This window comes from Dromaius novaehollandiae, chromosome 13 (genome assembly GCF_036370855.1).
Source record: "Dromaius novaehollandiae isolate bDroNov1 chromosome 13, bDroNov1.hap1, whole genome shotgun sequence".
NCBI lineage: Eukaryota > Metazoa > Chordata > Aves > Casuariiformes > Dromaiidae > Dromaius > Dromaius novaehollandiae.
This window is the reverse complement of record NC_088110.1, coordinates 23,947,021-23,965,538: the sequence shown is the minus strand read 5'-3', so window position 1 is coordinate 23,965,538 and position 18,518 is coordinate 23,947,021. Positions and strand designations below refer to the sequence as shown.

At 69.8% G+C, this 18,518-nt stretch overlaps 4 protein-coding genes across 4 annotated transcripts; 2 read left to right on the top strand and 2 right to left on the bottom strand.

Moving 5' to 3' along the window:
- Window positions 1–46: 46 nt before the first annotated feature.
- Window positions 47–3,484, bottom strand: SPATA33 (spermatogenesis associated 33). Its single transcript, XM_064519843.1, has 3 exons — window positions 2,399–3,484; window positions 806–952; window positions 47–484 (listed from the first exon to the last, which is right to left on the bottom strand). The coding sequence occupies exons 1-3, from the start codon at window positions 2,526–2,528 to the stop codon at window positions 255–257; spliced, it is 507 nt and encodes a 168-aa protein (XP_064375913.1). The 5' UTR covers window positions 2,529–3,484; the 3' UTR covers window positions 47–254.
- CHMP1A (charged multivesicular body protein 1A) lies at window positions 2,177–8,316 on the top strand. Its single transcript, XM_064519842.1, has 7 exons — window positions 2,177–2,264; window positions 2,460–2,479; window positions 3,563–3,640; window positions 4,048–4,194; window positions 4,609–4,737; window positions 5,297–5,484; window positions 6,316–8,316. The coding sequence occupies exons 1-7, from the start codon at window positions 2,258–2,260 to the stop codon at window positions 6,335–6,337; spliced, it is 591 nt and encodes a 196-aa protein (XP_064375912.1). The 5' UTR covers window positions 2,177–2,257; the 3' UTR covers window positions 6,338–8,316.
- Window positions 8,317–9,405: 1,089 nt separating this feature from the next.
- DPEP1 (dipeptidase 1) lies at window positions 9,406–14,269 on the bottom strand. Its single transcript, XM_064519833.1, has 10 exons — window positions 14,110–14,269; window positions 12,263–12,395; window positions 11,970–12,102; window positions 11,709–11,859; window positions 11,132–11,201; window positions 10,825–11,001; window positions 10,663–10,747; window positions 10,514–10,589; window positions 10,245–10,380; window positions 9,406–9,617 (listed from the first exon to the last, which is right to left on the bottom strand). Exons 1-10 carry the CDS (start codon window positions 14,214–14,216, stop codon window positions 9,450–9,452), a joined length of 1,236 nt encoding a protein of 411 aa, XP_064375903.1. The 5' UTR covers window positions 14,217–14,269; the 3' UTR covers window positions 9,406–9,449.
- A 761-nt stretch (window positions 14,270–15,030) lies between these two features.
- Window positions 15,031–17,924, top strand: SULT2B1 (sulfotransferase family 2B member 1). The gene is made up of 6 exons (XM_064519834.1): window positions 15,031–15,227; window positions 16,348–16,556; window positions 17,052–17,178; window positions 17,248–17,342; window positions 17,420–17,600; window positions 17,673–17,924. Exons 1-6 carry the CDS (start codon window positions 15,089–15,091, stop codon window positions 17,786–17,788), a joined length of 867 nt encoding a protein of 288 aa, XP_064375904.1. The 5' UTR covers window positions 15,031–15,088; the 3' UTR covers window positions 17,789–17,924.
- The last annotated feature ends 594 nt before the right edge of the window (window positions 17,925–18,518 follow it).

Genomic DNA, 18,518 nt, shown 5'->3' with positions numbered 1-18,518 from the left:
CGCTCGCACGCATGCGCCGCACCGCCCACACAGCGCAGGGCCCGCCCTTACGCAGGCGCTGTGTAGCTCGCCCGTAGGGCCCGCCCTCGCGCATGCGCAGTGTAGCTGGCCCGCAGCAGGCCCCGCCCCCCACGGCGGCCCCTGGCAACCGTTGCTAGGCAAGGCGCGGCCTAGCGGCGGCGGCGGCGCCGGGCCCTCCCCGCCGCGCTCCCGGTGGGCCGGGGAAAGCGAGGCCGACAACGGCGGTGCTGCGACTAGTTCCCTGTTTCACTCGCGGCGGGGGCCGCGGGGCGCGGCGGGGAGCGGTAGGCCTCCACCGTGCTGGGCTGCCGGTGCGCCCGATAGGGGCCGCGGTTGGCTACATCGCGGATGGCTCGTGGCTCCGGGAGGTCCTTCAGCGACGTGAGCGAGGCCGAGTCCTCCGAGGGCCCCGTGATGACGATTTTGGGAACAGGAGGCTTTTTCTTCTCGGCCGCTTTCTCCCCTAGAGGAACGGAGAGAAAGGCGCCGTGGGGGTCCTGGCACGCCGGCCTGCCCCGGGGTGAGGAACGGCGGAGGAGCCGCGCTGAGGCCCCGGGCAGCTGTGCAGGCACCGGCAGCCACCGATGGACAAACGCCGGCTCCGGGCAGGGCGGAAGATGGATTTCACTGAACCAGAGTTCGGAAAGCCAAGGCGGGAGAGGGGAGGCTGGCTGCGGCAGCACGAGCCGCCAGGAGCCCCGCGAGGGTCGGGGACAGCGCCGCCACCACGGCGAGGGGCTTCAGCCTGGGTGCGGCCGGTGACACTCGGCCCTTTGTCCCCTACCTTTCTGGTGGGGTCCCTCCGCCGACAGACGGCTGGACTGTGTCACCGAGAGCTCGCTGGCGACGCCGTGGGGGTCGTGGCCGCCGGTTGGAGCCGTTTCCCCACACGCCTCGTCCTGGCTGCCGGCTGCGCCGCGCTGGCCTCCCGCTGCAGTGGGGATGGTGAAGGCAAAGGAGAAAGGTCGGCTGAAACCCTCCCGCGGTTGGCGCCGTGGCAGAGCTCGGCCCCCGCAGCCGCCGGGAGCCGCTTCCCCCCATCCCCCCGCAGCTAGCTCAGACACGTGCCCAGCAACACTTGCTACGTGTAAAAAAGCTCATTAAAACTTGGCTGTCGTGTCAGAAAGAGAGCACAGCACAAAGGAAGTGCCCCATTTCTCCTCTCTCTTTTTATGTGTGTACGCAGAGATAAAAGAAAGACCAGAGCCATCACATTGCAGGAGCAAAAGGTTTTATAGCGAATTAATCACACCGAGGCTCCGCACAGCAGCAAGCCGCAATGTGCTGTTCCTTGATCTCTGCCCATGGGATCAGGCTGGGGATAAAACTTCCTTCTGCTGCACGAAACATTTTCAAAAAAGGGAATCGAGGCTGATGGCCGCTGCCTCACGGGGCGGGTGGGGGGGCCCACGAGGGCGCGTGGCCCCGTCCGCGCAGGCCGGGCCATCGCCACTCGCAAGGCGGAAAGGGAAACACCGGGCCCAGCCCGCACTGGTGAGGCTGTGCCCCCGCGGCTGCGACGTGCGGTCCCCGGCCGCACGCCGAGACCCGGCAGGGGACGCGGGGCAGCCAGACCTCCGTGTCCCCGGGGGTGGCGGCGGTGGTGCCCCGGGGAAGGGCCCGCTTGTTACCTCCCACGTGCGCGGCCCTGCTGAACGCGCGCCCCATGGTGCCCCGCGCGGGCGCCCCGGCTGACCTCGGCGCTCTTTGTGACCCGCTGGCCACCGCCTCGTCCCCGGGGCCGTGGGGAGAATCGCGGCCGCCCCGGGGCATCGCCTGCCCTCGAGACAAGGTGGGCAGCGGCAGGGTAGGGGCGCAGGGCCGGGGCCTGGAGCCCGGGGATTGCACGGGGCTTCGAGGCGGGAGCCCCGCATGCCAGGCCGGGGCCCCTGGGCCCTCCCGGTGCCTCCCTCACCCTACCGGCCCCCCCAGTCTCCCGGCCTGGGGCAGAGCAGGGCCAGGCCCGGGATGGTCCCTCCGTGGTGCCCCGGGGCAGCCCCGGGCCCCCGGTAGGAGCCGCCCCGCCCCGGCCCTCGTTACCCCCCTGAGGGGTCGGTCCCCTCCTCGGCGCCCCGCCCCCCGCCGGGCCTTGCCCCGCCCCCAGCCCCGCCCCCAGGAGTCCGGGCCGCGCCCTGCCCCGCCCCTCACGTGACCCGCGCGCCGGCCGCGCTCTCGCGAGAGGTCGGCGCGCGACCCCGGAAGCGGCGGCGGCTCCCGGAAGCGGTAGCGGGGCAGGATGGACGGTGAGGGGCCGGGGCATGAGCGAGCGAGCGAGTGGCGCGGCGATGGCTTCCCCCGGGCCCTGGGCGGCGGTGGCGGCGGGCGGGGGGCAGCCCCAGGCGGGCCCGTTCCCCTCGCGCTCCGCGGCGGGGCCTACCGGGGGCGGCGGCGGGGCCTGGCCCGGCGCGGCGCTGAGGCTCTGTCTCCTTCCCTTGCAGACACGCTCTTCCAGCTGAAGGTGAGCGCGGCCGGCCCGGCGGTCCCTCCGGCGCCTCTCCGCAGCGCATCGCCGCCCCGAGTCGGCGGGGCACCTCTTGCGGCAGCCCCGTCGCAGCGCCCGCCCCGGACGGGGGCTTTCCCTCCCGAGAGACGGGGCCCAGCCCCTCGTGGGGGGCAGGAGCGGGCCCCCGGCCTCGCCCCGCGGGGTAGAGGGGCAGGCGGCCCTCGCCTGAGCTACGGCAGCCTCCGGCGGCGCTGTCGTTACGGCGGGGCCTTGGCCCTGCTCTGAGGGCGTCGCGATAGGCTGTGCTCGGATGAGGCGTTAGCAGCACAGCCCCGTGAGCCCGCTGGGGCTGGGTCGGCCTCCTCCCAGGGACTGGATTAACGTTAACAGGAGCCTGGAGACCGCTCTGTCCCCTGATCTTTGCTGGCAGAGAGGAAAAAACGTGTAGGGTGTTTAAAAAAAAAGTCACTTTTCCTAGGAAGAGAAGGAAGTCCCGACCCGCAGAGATCTGCCTTCAAGGAAGCACCGAGGTGCTGCAGCTCTGTCTCTTCCCTGTCGTGGGAGCCTCGCCGATGCCGGCGGCTGCGGGAAGAGGGAGCCGTTTAGCTGGATTTATCCCGTGGTTCCCGTCGCGCTGGGTCAGGAAGGGTGTTCCCTGGTGCTCGGCCAGTTCCTGCCTCCCACCCGCCCTCTGCCGTCGGACACTCCCTGGCTAATCTATTTCTGGGAAGTGGGAAAACACGAACCTTTTGGTTTGTGTCCTGGGAGTCTCCAGCCCTCGGGGTCAAGATGTTGAGCTCTTTCACTAGCCCGCACAGCCAGAGGGTCAGGGCAGCGACACTGCTCAGGTGGAGGGAGCCAGCACTTCCCGGAGAACTTGCTGTCCCACCCCACCTCACCCCTTGAAGTCAGCAGGGGCCGTGTCAGCGTAGCAGCAAGCCCAGGCACGGGTGCGAGCCGGGTCACGGGTGCCAGCCCGCCACAGCGGCTGCTGTGCGCTCTGCTGACCCCGGGCCTCTGGGCAGGCTGGGACCTTGTGGGTCTGTGCTGCTGACAACTCCTTTGCGTCCTCGCGTTAACTCATTGCTTTTGCTCCAGTTCACAGCAAAGCAGTTGGAGAAACTTGCCAAGAAAGCTGAGAAAGACTCCAAGGCTGAGCAAGCCAAAGTCAAAAAGGTGGGTGAGAGGGTGCCCTGCGTGCAGAGCTGCTGGTGCGTTCTGCTGGGCCTCATCCGCCGAGTGAGGCCCTCTCGCCTCTTGCGCTGCCACGCCAGTGCTGCCAGCCCCGTCGCTGTGCAAGCAGCTGGAAATCCTGCCTTGCCTTCTGCCCTGCTGCTGTGCACCGTTAGGGACTGGAGGAAATGGGCAGGCTTCCCTCTCCAGTCCTTGATGTGTGCCAGGTCGGCCTCAAAATGTTTTAAGTCCTACCTCATATCCTGGCTCTGCCAAGGCTGGACTTTTCCAAGGGTGTGTTCAGTATTTATGTGGGTCACATAAACCTGTTTTCTTCTGTCAGGCAGAAATGCGTGTTTATAAATGTGAAGTGAATTCTTCCTGCAAACAGTGGCTCTTTCCTCTTCCAGGCTCTTCAGCAGAAAAATGTGGAATGTGCTCGCGTCTATGCGGAGAATGCGATCCGCAAGAAGAACGAGGGGCTCAACTGGCTTCGCATGGCTTCCCGAGTGGATGCGGTGGCCTCCAAGGTCCAGACAGCAGTGACGATGAAGGGGGTAAGAGCCTCTGTCGCTTGGGCGTGGGGCTCTGAGGCTGATCTGTGCCCTGCAAAGAGCAAATGTTGGCTCTTCCATTCTCCTTGCCTACCTCTAACCATCTTGGGCTTCCCTGTCCCTGGATAGGGGTCTGATGAAGCGCTGCAGCTAGTTCAGACCCTCTGAAACACCCGGCTGGGTGTCTAGAGTAGCTGAGTGCTGTTTGACAAGCCTGCAGCCAGGCTGAGCTTGCAAAGGGACTGACTGGGAGCTGGCGGCAGCACCTGCTCGTGAGCAGGCAACGCTTGTCCTGTCTTGTAGCACCGGCAGGAGCTTCGTAATGCCGACTTCTCTCACACTGAGCCTGGGTTTTGCTTTCAGTGGCGGTGACCCCTTGCTTTTGAGGAGCATCTGTAAAACAATCTCTTCTTGCAGGTGACGAAAAACATGGCTCAGGTGACCAAGGCCTTGGACAAGGCTCTGAGCTCCATGGATCTGCAGAAGGTGTCTGCAGTGATGGACAAATTTGAGCAGCAGGTTCAGAATTTGGATGTTCATACGTCGGTAAGTGCTGGTGGCCTCAGAGAGGTCCGCGAGGGCTGGGAGCGGCTGGGGTTGGGAGGAGGGCTTTTCTCGCGCGGGATCTGTGAACTGCGGTGTCATGCTGCCTCCGAGGAGAGAGCTCAGCTGTGACTGGGGCTTGCGGAGCAGCGCTGTGTTCCCTTTGGGGACTCTGAGGTACAGCGTGGGGAAACACTTGTGGTGTTCGTGCAGTTCTGCTCTGTGTACGAGAGATGCTGGGCAGGACTAGACTCTGCTGCCTGGTGAGGAAGGCGTTTGCCGTGTAAAGAGGCAAATCAGGCAGAAAGGAGGGAAGAGGCAGGGTTGCTGTCTGTGCGTCATAGCTAGAGGTTACCCAGACGGGATCTGGCAGAACTGGACCTTGCACTGTGCCTTTCACTGCAGTCCTGCTGTCAGGCTTGAACTCGCAGAGACCCTTCGGTTAAGGGGGCTGGTGGCCCATGAGGAGCCTGCAGCTGGTTCTCTGAGCGAAGGAGCTGGACGTGGGCTGGGCCGGGTGGTTTTGCCGGTGGGGCGGGGTGACAGGCTGTGTCCGTTGCAGGTCATGGAGGACTCCATGAGCTCCGCCACCACGCTGACCACCCCGCAGGAGCAGGTGGACAGCCTCATCGTGCAGATCGCAGAGGAGAACGGCCTGGAGATCATGGACCAGCTCAACCAGCTCCCCGAGGGTGCTTCAGCCGTGGGGGAGAGCTCGGCCCGCACCCAAGAAGACCAGCTCTCACGAAGGTTTGTTCTCCCCCCGATCCTTTGCCGTGCATCAGGGCAGCCCCAGTTCTTCCTAGGGATCCTGCACCGATGGAGAGGGAGTGGGTTTGCCTGTTGTGAGAGGATCAGCAGAGCCCCCTCCGCGCTCTGGCGAGCCAGAACCCCGCAGCGCCCGCCAGGCAGCCCCCACGGCATGCGGGCAGGGCGCAGGAGGGCAGGGTGGCCGTTTGGGGCTGTGGCCACCGGGGCCTGGAGGCGGAGGCGGCTTCTGGCACTGTGTGGTGAGCGCCTGTTGATTCGGCACAGAACAGTCTCGCCCTGCTCTGCGCTCGTGCTCACGCAGCTGCTGCTGCTCGGGGAATGCTTGGTGCTGACCTTCAAACAGCTCCAGGAACAGGCTGTCTTTCTGGAACTGCCCCAGGAGACGCTGGTGAGCTTCCTCTTCCCAGTCCCTCTCCGCTGCCCCCCACGCAGCCGCGACTGGGGTCCATCTGGGGACGGTCCTGAGGCGGTGAGCAGCCGTGTGCTGCAGGAGCCCTGGCCTTGGAGGTGGGAACGGCCCTGGGAGAGGGACTGGGCTGGCCGTGGTCGTGAGGCACCCAGAAGGGAAGCTGGGAGCCCTCGCTCTGCAGCACCTCTGCTCTGGTGATGAGAGATTGTTCCAACGAGCACGGGCAGCACCACAGGCGGTCACAGCTGTGTGCTTCAGGGCAGGATCTCTTGCATCTCTGCCATGGGAGGACGGATTCTGGGCAAATATCTTCTCTGCGCTCGCCGGCTGAAGGGTCTTTCTGACTCACGGCTGTTCCCTGCTGCTCTCACGGCCGTTTCCTCTTGTACTCTCCCTTCCAGGTTGGCTGCCTTACGGAATTAAGGTCTCCCGACATCCCTCTGGACTGCTGTCCCACACTAGGTGCGTGTGGGGATGGAGAGGGCCCTGGGACTCCTTCCCCACGGCCTCTGCTACATCCTTGCTCTGACCTACTAGCCAGGCGGAGCCGACCAACCCCTCCTTCATCGGCACGTTCCCAGCCCTGCCTGGCTCCGGTCAGACTCTTCTTTTACGGTGTGATGCTGGCGACTTCTTCCAGAGCAGGCAGAGATCCCGGCGGGGGTTTGCTGAGCAAACGCAGCCTTGCTCTGCCCTTGGAAAATACTTTGCTGGTTCTGATTTCAGGGTGTTTTTTGTCTGAGGGGTGCTGCCGATTTCTCGCGGCATTCCAGGGCTCTGGACGAGAGCAACATGCTGCTCCAGGTTTAACACTAAATGGGTCCTTGTGGAGGTTGGTTGCAGTCTTCTCGGGAGCCGGTGCCTGACTCTCCTCCCCGTGCAGCACGCTTGTTCCCTGTTTCAGGCTGGGCCTCGGCCGTGGGGAGCCCTTTGCTAGGGGCTCGCGGCCGCTGCCTTCACGTGGGGCGGGAGAGACCCGAGGGGTTCTCCTTGCGCTGCGGCTGCTGGGAAGGGGGCTCTGACCCGGGCTGTCCTGCTGCCTGTGGTGGTTCGGGGAGGGTTAGTGCCTTGCAGGAAGGCGTGGTTGTGCCATGGTGTCTCTTCCCTAGCGGTGACCTTCCCAAGCCATCATCACGCCGTTTGTAACTGTTGGTTGGTGCCCTCTCTGCAAACTTCACCTTGCCAATCGCTAGCGCTCTATCCTGGCCGGCAAATCCCCCTGGATCTCTTTGCCACAAAGTGACCTTTAAGATGTTTGTCCTGCCCTGCACAAGCACATGTTTGTTTGTGTTGAAGTACAAATCCACACATCCGCCATCTGCAGCTGCTGAGCTGTGGAAGTGAGGTTTTCCAGGCTGTGACCTCTCCCGTGGCCTGGTCCAAGCCTGACATCCAGCAACTGGGGCTGGTTCACAGCAGCTTCCACCCCGGGCTGGCAGCCACGGTGACAACAGCCTTGTTCCTAAATATCCCCCAGCCGGATGGGTGTGACAGCAATGTCAAACCATCCTGACGGCATGTGTCCTTGCACTGTTGCCTGGCCCTGGCTCGCCCCTTGGATATCTGCTGCCTTTTCCTCTCCGCCGTCCCCACCTTTTTGGCTGATATTGCTGTGCTGGAGCTGGCGCGGGGCCGAGCGTGCTGACAGCGCCGAGCTGTGCTGTGCGCAGCTTCGGCTGCGCGGCCAGGCCTGCTGCGGCAGAGCGGGTATGATTCATCCGAGTTTTCTGTTCAAATAATCGCTTTTCAAGGAAATTTGAAGTCATGCACAGCTGCTGCTTTGGGCTGTGCTCAGAGTGAGGCCCTTTGCTGCTATTAGTAAGGAAAAACAAGTGTGGGGGAGACGAGAACGGCCCCGTGCAGCCTCTAGTGCTGGCAGGTGCCCAGTCCGGCTGCGTGTGCCGCCCTGCGTGCGCGCTCTGCCCGCGGGGACGGGGGACAGGGCTCGCTCCAGGCCAAGCCCGACTGTGCAGCCTTTGTAACCGAGACGCTTTTCGCTCTCCTGGTTATTTCTTACCAGTTCAGTGGCCTTGGCAGCGGGTGTCCCATGGCCCAGAGAGCGTCCTTCCCCTGTGCTTGCCGCTGGGCGGAGGTGGCTGGGTCTGCAGCCAGCGCCGTCCCCCCGGGACCGTGGGGCTGCCTGGCCCCGGCTCCCTGCGGGGCTGGAGCAGCGGTCGGGGCGCCGCGGGGGCCTGGCAGCCGCCCGGGCCTGCGCTGATGCCACCCGTGGGGCGGGGGCCCGGGACGCGCCCTCCGGCCCCGAGGACAGCCGGCCTCTGTAAACGGTGCGTGCTGTGTTCTCGTTTGGGTTTTTTTAAAGCTTGTTTCATTTGCCTTTTTCTTCTTTTCCGAACTCCTGTTGATTACCCTTGCTATTTTAAATAAACGGTCCCTGAACGTCAGTCTTGGTGCGTTTGGGGGCTCGGGGGGGGTCTCTGGAAGAGGGGGCCACAGTCCCCGCCAGCTGTGGGTGCAGCGTGCAGGTGAGGCCGGGGCTGGGGGCCGCTGCCAGGGCCGGGGCCCAGGCAGGGAGGAGGAAGAGGCCAGTCCTGCTGGCCGCAGCCCTCCCGGCTTCCCCTCGCCCTGCAGCAGCAGCGCAGCCAGCGCGCCTTCCCCGCCGGAGCCGCGGCTCCCCGGGGCGGGGGGCTGAGGGGAAGGGGGGTCCGACGTCCTCGGGCCGTGGTGTACAGCGGGGCCCGCGCCTGCTCCCGGTTCCCTCACATGGCCGGGCCATGGGCAGGAGCCACCATGGCCCCTCGCTGCCGGGGCGGCTGGCTGGTGCCTAGCTCCTTCCCCAGGCTCGTTTTTGGGCTGCGCAGGTCGTCGTGCAGCTCGCTGCACCGTTGCCCGGCCCGCGGGGAGGCAGCCGGCGGGGCAAATGCCCCTCTTGGGCGTTTATCTCGCCAAGGGGAGGCTCCCGGCTGGCAACTCCACGGAAGGGCATTTTCTGGCCAGGGGTCCGGTCCTGCCATCGGCACCTGCGACGGCACCGGCACCGGAGGGGGACGCGCAGGAGGGCCCGGTGGCCCCGTCCCACTGCGGCCGCGGGGAGATGGGGGCTCAGCCGCTTCCCCGCTGCCAGCCGGGGCCCCGTGCCGCAGCCGCGTTGCGGGCGCCGCGGGAGGACGGCTCTCCTTCGCCAGCCCGCTTTCCCCATGCCCGAAGCCGCCTCCGCTCTGAAGACAGGCTGTTCCCAAATGTGAGGGGAAATTGCTAACGAGCTGATTGAGTAGCCAATTAATTAGCTAATGATTAATGTAAGCATCCTGCGGAGGCAGCCCTACAGCCACCCCGGCCGCCTGTTGCGGCGATGTATCACTGCCGGTGCGGTCGCAGCTTGGAGCCGAGCCTGGGCCCGGGGGCTGCCGGGGGCCGGGAGCCTTGGGGAAGCCAAGGGGGCTGGAGGGGGAGCAGGCAGGGAGAGCAGAGCCTCTCCCAGGGCCACCCAGCTGCCGCGGGGCCCCGGCGGCGATGCACGCTGCTCGCGGGGCTCGAAGCACAGCTTTATTTCGGGGCTCGGGCAGGGCGCCGGGCGCTAGAGCAGGAGGCCCAGCAGCGGCAGCGCCAGGGCCAGGGCCGGCGGCAGCAGCCGGGCAGGGCCGGCGCCGCTGGGGTACCCGTAGCGGGTGCGGCAGGTGCCGTCCAGCTCCTCGAAGGCGATGGGCTCCTCGCGGGCGGCCGTGCCCTGCAGGGCTGCCTTCACCTGCGGGGGGGCAGGGCCGGCCCCGCGCATTGCCGCGCTGCCCCACGCGGTCCAGGCGTCCCCGGGCCCTGTGTCCCCATCACCCTGCGCCTCCCCGTGTCACCCTGTCCTGCCACCCGCTGCCATCCCCAGCCCCACGTGTCCCCGCGCCCCTGCTTGTCCCGGTGTGCTGCATGCCACCGTGCTGCCCTGCGTGTCCCTGGGTGTTCCTGTGCCCCACACACCCCTGCGTCACATTGCTGTGCTGCCCCTTGCGTCCCCATCCCCTCCATGTCCCCGTGCCCCGTGCATCCCTGTGCCCCATGTGTCCCCGTGCCCCATGCATCCCCATGTCCCATGTGTCCCCATGTTGCCCCACGTGTCCCCATGCCCCGTGCATCCCCATGTCCCATGTGTCCCCATGTTGCCCCACGTGTCCCCATGCCCCGTGCATCCCCATGTCCCATGTGTCCCCATGTTGCCCCACGTGTCCCCATGCCCCGTGCATCCCCATGTCCCATGTGTGTTCCCACACCCTGTGCATCCCCATGGGGACACGTGTCCCCATGCCACCCCATGTGTCCCTGTGCCCCATGCATCCCCGTGCCCCATGTCCCCACGTCGCCTGCACCCCCGTGCCCTGCTCACCTCCTCCACCTTCCTGAACACGCGGAGCAGGTTCTCGGCCAGGGCCGCCCGCACCTCCTCCTCGGTCCAGTTCCTCGCCAGCAGCTCTGCCACCAGCGCCGGGTAGGTGGACACGTCCTCCAGGCCGGTGGGCAGCCTGCGCCCGCCGGAGCTTGAGCTCGGGGCCGCGCCGGGGGCCCCACGTCCATCCCCCCCGGGGATGCCAGCCCCGCTCCCCGGCGCAGCCGGTGCACGGCGCGGGCTCCCCGCATCCCCCGGCGCCGTCTCACCCCGGGACCCCGTCGTAGTCGCCACCGAAGCCGACGGACTCGATGCCGGCCACCGCCTTCACGTAGTCCATGTGGTCTGCGGGCGCAGAGGGGCCGCGGTGAGCGGCGGGGGGGGCGGCCGGCGCGGGGCCCCGCGGCACCCTACTCACCCGCCACGTCGGCCAGCGTGGCCGTGTCCCGGCACGTCACGTACTGGTTGTAGAAGTTCACCATCACCAGGCTGCCGGTGGAGACCTGGGGGCGAGCGGCGGGGCTGAGACCCCGGGGCCCCGCGCCGGCCCCCCCGCCCGCCCCCCCGCCCGGCCGCTCACCACCATCTGCAGCACGTCGTCGGGCACGTTGCGCCGGTGCGGGCAGATGCCGTAGGCGGACGAGTGGCTGAAGATGACGGGGGCTTTGGAGAGGGTCAGCGCGTCCTTCATGGTCTTCACGGAGACGTGGGCCAGGTCCACGATCATGCCCAGGCGGTTCATCTCCTCCAGCACCGTCTGCGGGACGGGCACGGGACGGGGTGGGCGCGGGGCAGAGCCACGGGACGCCCTGCACCCAGGGCACCATCCCCTCTGCTTAAAAACCCGGGACGGGGCTGTCCTCGTCCCCAGGGCTGCCCCCGCTCACCTGCCCGAAGGACGAGAGGCCGTCGTGCAAGGCCGGCTCGCTGCCGGTGTCCACGAGCCAGTTATCTGCCCTGCCGAGTGGGGCAGTGTCAGAGCCCTCAATCCTTACCCCTGCCCCTACCCCTGCCCTACGGCGTGTCCCCACCCTGACTGTGTCCCCATCCCGGCTGCATCCCTGTCCTGGATGTGTCCCCATCCTGGCCACGTTCCCCATCCCAGCTACGTCTCCATCCCAGCTGTGCCCCCCCTCCTGGCCACAAGCCCGTCCCAGCAGCATCCCCATCCCAGCCTTGTCCCCATCCCGGCTGTGTCCCCATCCCAGCAGCATCCTCATCCTGGCTGTGTCCCCATGCTGGCCATGTCCCTGTCCTGGCCACGTCCCCATCCCGGCCACATCCCCCATCCCACCTGCATCCCCATCCCAGCCGTGTCCCCATCCCAGCCGTGTCCCCCCTCCTGTCTGTGTCCCCATCCCAGCAGCATCCCCATCCTGGCTGTGTCCCCATCCTGGCCACGTCTCTGTCCCAGCCACGTCCCCATCCCGGCCGTGTCTCCGTCCCGGGGCTGGCGGCCGCTACCAGGGCGTGTTGCAGCTGTGGGTGAGGGTCATGTAGCGGACGCCCAGGCGGTAGAAGGTGCGCAGGACGCCCAGGCTGCTGTCGATGGAGTGGCCGCCCTCCACCCCGATGAGGCTGGCCACCTTCCCGTCGCGGAAAGCCTGCTCGATGCCTGCCGGAGCCAGCGGGGCCTCAGCCGGGGCTGGGGCGCGCCACGGCCCCGCAGACCCCGCCAGCCTCAGCCCTGTCCCCGTCCCCGTCCCCGTCCCCGCGGCCGCTCACCGGTGCTGTCGACAACGCAGGCGAAGGTGTCGGGGTAGAGCTCGCACATGCGGTGCACCACGTCTATCTGCTCCAGCGTGCGCTTCACCGCGTCCTTGTCCTGCGTCTCGCAGGGCACGTACGCGGACCAGAACTGCCCGGGACGGCACCCGTCAGCGCCGGACGCCCGCCGCAGCCCGCCGCCCCCGGAGCCCATCCCGGTGCCTGGCTCCGTGTCCCCCTGCCCACCCCGGTGCCCGTCCCCCCGCCCGCCCCACCGCGGCGCAGTGCCCCCGTCCGTCCGTCCGTCCCACCTGCCCGCCCACGCGCCCGCTGCGCAGCTTGGGGATGTTGGTGTGGGTGCCGTTGAGCAGCGTCAGGTTGGCCTCCGGCAGCCCCAGCTGGTTGTTGAACCTCTTGAGGAGCTGCCAGGGCAGGTCGTTGTGCCTGGGCAGAGGAGCCAGCGGGGGTAAGAGGGGGTCCAGCTGCCTGCCCATCCACCCATCCACCCATCCGCCCATCCACCCATCCACCCATCCATCCATCCACCCATCCACCCATCCATCTACCCAGCCACCCATCCATCCATCCACCCATCCATCCATCCACCCATCCATCCATCTGCCTATCCTTCCATCTGCCCATGCATGCATGCATGCATCCATCCATCTGCCCACCCATCCATCCACCCATCCATCCATCCATCATCCCATCTCCCTGCCCCTCTGCCCGTCCATCCCTGATCTATCCGTGTCCCCCGGGAAGCACTGCCGGAGTGTCTTTGGCCGGGAGCAGGGGGCAGGTGGCTCCTCGGGGACGGCCCCACGTCACCGGAGCTGTGGCTGGCCCACCAGGCCCTCGGTGCGCCCGGCCCCGCTCAGCCCTCGCCCTTCTGCACCCGGGGGAACCGGCCCGGTGGCCCCGCCGCGGGGACGTCAGCGCCGCGGGGACGTCACTGCCGTGCGGTGTCATGCACCTCGCGGCGGCGCTGGGGAAGTGCCGGCCGCACGGGCAGGCTCCCACTTCTCCTCTCCTGCGTCACGGCCCGCCACATCCTCCGCCGTGCCCGGCCCGCTCCGGTTTCCAGGGGCCGCCCCGCGCCCGGGCTGCCGCGCCACGTAGCCCCACATAGCCCCACGCCGGACCCCCGGGCAGCGGCCCCGGCCGTGCTGGTGCTGAGCAGCACTGGGGGCTCCTCGGACCACTGGAGCTGCCAGGCCAGCCGTGCCGGAGGGCTGGGCGCCGGCGCTGCCGGGAATGGGGCCTGGCCCGGGGCTGGGGACATCCCTGGGGACACGGCCCTGACCCTGCCGGCTGGTTTGCCCCGAGCGTGGACTTCCCCAGGCGGCTCTGCCGCGGGAAACGGAGGAGCCGCTCGATCCCCTGGGAGAGCCTGGCCCCGGGCTTCCCAGCACCCTGCCCCGCTCGCGGCCCGGCCTGCACCTGGGGGATCCCCCGGCGATGCCGGCAATGCACAGCCCGGGCTGCACCTAGGGCATCCCCCGGCAGTGCACAGCCCCGGGGTGCACGGAGCAGGGATTCCCCGGCATTGCCGGCGATGCACGGCCCCAAGCTGCACCTAGGGGATCTCCAGGCATTACTGGCCCCGCACGGCCCCGGGGTGCATGGAGCAGGGATCGCGGTGGCACCGCCGGCCCCGGGGTGCATGGAGCAGGGATCGCGGTGGCACCGCCGGCCCCGGGGTGCGTGGAGCAGGGATCGCGGTGGCACCGCCAGCCCTGGGGTGCATGGAGCAGGGATCGCGGTGGCACCACCGGCCCCGGGGTGCATGGAGCAGGGATCGTGGTGGCACCGCTGGCCCCGCACGGCCCCAGGCTGCACCTTAGGGAGCCCCCGGCATCTCCGGCAACGCCTGGCCCCTGGGTGTGTGGCCCGGGGATCCCCCCGGCATCTCCGGCCCCGTTGCAGCCCCGCGGGGCTTTCACGGCCGGGGGGGTTTCTCAGGGAACTGAGAGTGCTGCGGCGTGGTCGGGAGGCCAAGCCGAGCAGAGTCCCCGGCCGGCCCGGCGTGCCGGGGCCCGGGACAACCTTTGGAGCCGTTGCCAGGGCGCCGGGCGGGCACGGCACATGTCCCGCGCTGCGGCGGCCGGGGCCCGGTGCGGGGGGCCGTGCCGCGGGGGCCGCCGCGGGCCGCGCTCACCCGTCGATGACCGGCGTGGTGCCCATGATGCGCTCGGCCTCGTCGCGGTGCTGCTGGCCCCGGCACGGCAGCAGCAGGCACAGCAGCAGCACGCTCCCGCGCAGCATCGCCGCCGCCGCGACCCGCCGCCGCCGCCGCGAGCCCTCGGGACTGCACGCGCCCCGCGCGTCCTCCCGGCCTCCCCCTGCCCTGGTAAATAAATAACCGCCAGCCAGCGCCATAAACCCGTCCCCGCGCCCCGGCAGCGCCCGGGCACCGCGGCCGGGCTGCGGCACCTCCTCCCCGCGTAGCCGTGGTCGACGCGTTTCTGCCGGCAGAGCCCCGCTGCCCCCCGCCTCGGCGTCCCCCGGGTGCCCCGGTGCACGGTCACCGCTGGCCCTGGCGCGGGGCGGCTGCTCCCCGCGGCTCGCGTGCCATCACTGGGGCTGGGACGGGCTCCCGGCCGCCCCAGATGTGCCACCGGGCTCCGAGCGGCCGGGAAAGTGTCCGCGGTGCCGGCACATCCCAGAGAAATCCGGCGGCACGGCAGCCGGGACCCAGCACAGCCCTTGCACGAGGCCGGCGAAGGCACGCTGTGCCGTGGCACGTGCACCCTGGCCCCGCCGTGCCGCCCGGCACGCGCCGGCAAGGGGGAAACTGAGGCACGGGGTGCTGCCCGCGCCCCGGCGTCCCGCAGGGTTTGTGCGCCAGCCGCGGTGCCGGGACGCCGGGAACAGCGGGGCGGCAGCTCGGGGCACGGCATCCCCGGTCCCACGGGGCGCCAGGGCCGAGCGCCCGTCCCCGGGGCGGCGTGGGCTGCTCCGGCCCCCGGCGCTGCCCGGCCCCGCGGCCGCCCTGCCGGGGCCCCCGGGCCGGGGACGGCCCCGCGGCGGCCCCCCATGAGGAATGCGCCGGGGGGGCCGTGGCCTCCCGCCCGGCTTCCTCTTTTGCGGCTATTTAAGGCCGGGCGCCGGCGGGCGCCTCCCAGGCGGCGGGGGACATGGACCGGCTGGAGGTGACGGAGACCTTCGCCGGCATCTCCCTGCCGGGCCACCTCCACACCAAGGAGTCGCTGCACTTCGCCACCACCTTCCCCTTCCGCGACACCGACGTGGTCATCGTCACCTACCCCAAGTCGGGTGAGAGCCGGCGGCGGGGACGGGGACAGAGAGAGGGGCTGGGGGACAGGGAAGAGGCAGGGCGGCGGGGAGGGGGGACCCAGGCCAGGGGGGCAGCGGGGGCCGCGGGCAGGCTCTGCCACGCAGCCCCGGGCACGGCCGCGGCAGGACCAGCGCCGCCAGCGCGGCGGGACGCGGGACGTGGCAGAGGCTGCGCGCCGGCCCCTCCGCGGGCATGGCCGCCTCCCGCCCCACAGAGCCCCACGGCCACCAGCCCCCCCCGGCACGGCCCCCCCAGCCGGGGAGACCCTTGGCCCCCCGACGAGCACTGAGCTCCCCGCGAGCCCCGGCAGGCGCGGTGGGGGTCAGCCCCCTCCGAACCCTCCCCTGCCCCGGCCGGGCCCCAGCCCCAGCCCCGGCTCCAGCCCTGTCCCGGCTCCAGCCCCATCCCCAGCCCTCTCCTGTCCTCCAGCCTGCCCCCAGCCCCATCCCAGCCCCATCTCATCCCCTGCCCCATCCCGGCCCCATCCCAGCCCCTGCCCCAGCTCCAGCCTCATCCCAGCTCCATCCCAGCCCCTGCCCCATTCCCAGCCCCATCCCAGCCCCATCCCAGCCCCATCCCAGCCCCATCCCAGCTCCACCCCATCCCCTGCCCCATCCCAGCTCCATTCCTTGCCCCATCCCATCCCCTGCCCCATCCCAGCCCCATCTCATGCCCCATCCCAGCCCCTCTCCCATCCCAGCCCCATCCCCTGCCCCATCCCAGCCCCATCCTGCCCCCAGTCCCATCCCAGCCCCTGCCCCATCCCAGCCCCATCCTGCCCCCAGTCCCATCCCAGCCCCTGCTCCATCCCAGTCCCCAGCCCCAGCCCCTCCAGCCCATCCCCAGCCCTGTCCCCTGCTCCAGCCCCAGCCCATCCCCAGCCCTGTCCCCTGCTCCATCCCGGCCCCAGCCGGGCGCTGCAGACCCAGGTGGAAGCTGCCCCAGCGTAACTGCCCGGGGGACGCGGTGGGGCAAGGCTGAGCTGCCTGCCCCGAGCCGTGCCGTGCCGTGCCGTGCCGTGCCGTGCCGTGCCGTGCCGTGAAGGCCAAGCTGTGCCCTGTGCGGGGGGGGGGGCTGCCTGACCCCCGCCTCCCCCAGGCACCACGTGGATGCAGGAGATCCTGACCCTGCTGTACAGCAACGGGGACGTCCTGCCGGCCAAGACCATCCCCAACTGGGTGCGGGCGCCCTGGCTGGAGCAGACCTACTTCAGGGACACGCTGCAGGACACGGCCGACCACCGCCTCATCACCACCCACCTGCCCGCCCGCGTCCTGGCCCCCGCGCTCCAGCGGACCAAGGCCAAGGTGAAGGGGGGCCCCGGCGGGGCAGCCCGCGCCCGTGGGGGGCTTTCCCCGCCCGGGGTGATTGCCCGGGGCTTTCTGAGCTCCCGCGGCCGGGCGGGGTGGAGCGATGGGTGCCAGAAATCCCCTCGCTGTCGCCGTGCGGGATGGTGCCAGGATGGTGCCGGGGCGATGCCGGGGCGATGCCGGGATGATGCCGGGGAGCCGGGGCGATGCCGGGGCGATGCCGGGATGATGCCGGGGAGCCGGGGTGATGCCAGGGCGATGCCGGGATGATGCCAGGGCGATGCCGGGATGATGCCGGGATGATGCCGGGATGATGCCGGGATGATGCTGGGATGATGCCGGGGCGATGCCGGGATGATGCCGGGGCGATGCCAGGGCAATGCCAGGACGATGCCAGGAAGATGCCGGGATGATGCCGGGATGATGCCGGGGCGATGCCAGGGTGATGCCGGGATGGCGCGGTGCCCGCTGACGCCCGCCGGCGCCCGCCAGGTCATCTACGTGGCCAGGAACCCCAAGGACGTGGCCGTCTCCTTCTACCACTTCCACCGGCTGGCCAAGTTCCTGCCGGACCCCGGCTCCTTCGACGCCTTCCTGGCGCAGTTCCTCGAGGGCACGGGTAAGGGCCGGGGGGATGGAGGGGACGGCGGCGGCCCGGGCGCCCCGTGACCCCCGCCTGCCCCCGCAGTGCAGTACGGCTCCTGGTTCGAGCACGTCAAGGGCTGGCTGGGCCAGCGCCAGGCCCTGGACATCCTCTACGTCACCTACGAGGAGCTGCACCAGGTGAGCCCCCGCGTCCCCCCCTCCGCGCCCGGCCGGGTCCCCCGGGGCGGCCCGGCTCACCCGGCCCCCTCGGCCAGGACCTGCGGGGCACCGCGGAGCGGCTCGGCGCCTTCCTGGGCCGCCCGCCGGGGCCGGAGACGCTGGGCAGCCTGGAGCGGCACTGCAGCTTCGCAGCCATGCGGGACAACGCCATGGCCAACTACAGCCTCATCCCCTGCGAGATCATGGACCACAGCCAGGGCCGCTTCATGCGGAAAGGTGAGGGGCTGCGCGGGGCCGGGGGCCCCCTCCCCGCGCCGGCGCCGGCTGCAGCCCTCTGCCCTCCCGCAGGCGTCGTGGGCGACTGGCGCGAGCACTTCTCGCCGCTGCAGAGCGCCCGCTTCGACCGCGTCTACCAGGAGGAGATGGGCGACGCGGGGCTCCGGGCGCCCTGGCCCATGGCCTGAGCGGCTCGGGCGCCGGGGACGGCGCTGGCATCGCGCCGCCGCTCTGCATCCCGCCGGGCTCAGCGCCGGAGCGGGGAGCCGGCGAGCCCCAGCCGCCCCCCCTGCAACGCGTGCATCCCCGTGCACCGCGGCAGGGACCGGGGCCGTGGGGCGCCGGAGCGGGGAGCCAACGAGCCCCAGCTGCCCCCCTGCATCCCGTGCATCCCGTGCATCCCCCGTGGCGGGGGCCGGGGCCGCGGGGGCCAGCGGTGTTGCGTGGCCGGGCTGCACAATACCCCGGCCGGGGGCCGCCGCGGGGATGTTTCCGGCCTCGCGTTGCAGCTGCTCCGTGGCCTTCCTTCCCCTTCGGCTGCCGCCCGGGGCCGTGTCCCCCCCTTCCCCCCGCCGGCCCCGGCGCTCCCGGCAGGAAAGCACAGCCCGCGTGGGAGAAAATACATATTTATTGCTGTTTCCAGCCCGGCGGTGCGGTGCGTCTCCCTGGGCCGGGGAAGCGGTGCCGCGGCGGCGCCGGGTGCAGGAAGTGTCCCGGCGTTATCGGGCTCCGTCGGGGCGGGGGCGAATCCTCCGGGAATGTCACCTCCGGGCTGGGGGCAATGGCCGGGCAGGCCGCAGCGGAGGGGGGGCCGTGGCACGCTGCCACCCCCCCGGCGGGTCCAGCCCGGCTGCTCGGCGCCGGTGGCTGGGAACGGTGCCCGCAGCCCGGAGCCGTCCCCTGCGGCAGCCCCCGCCT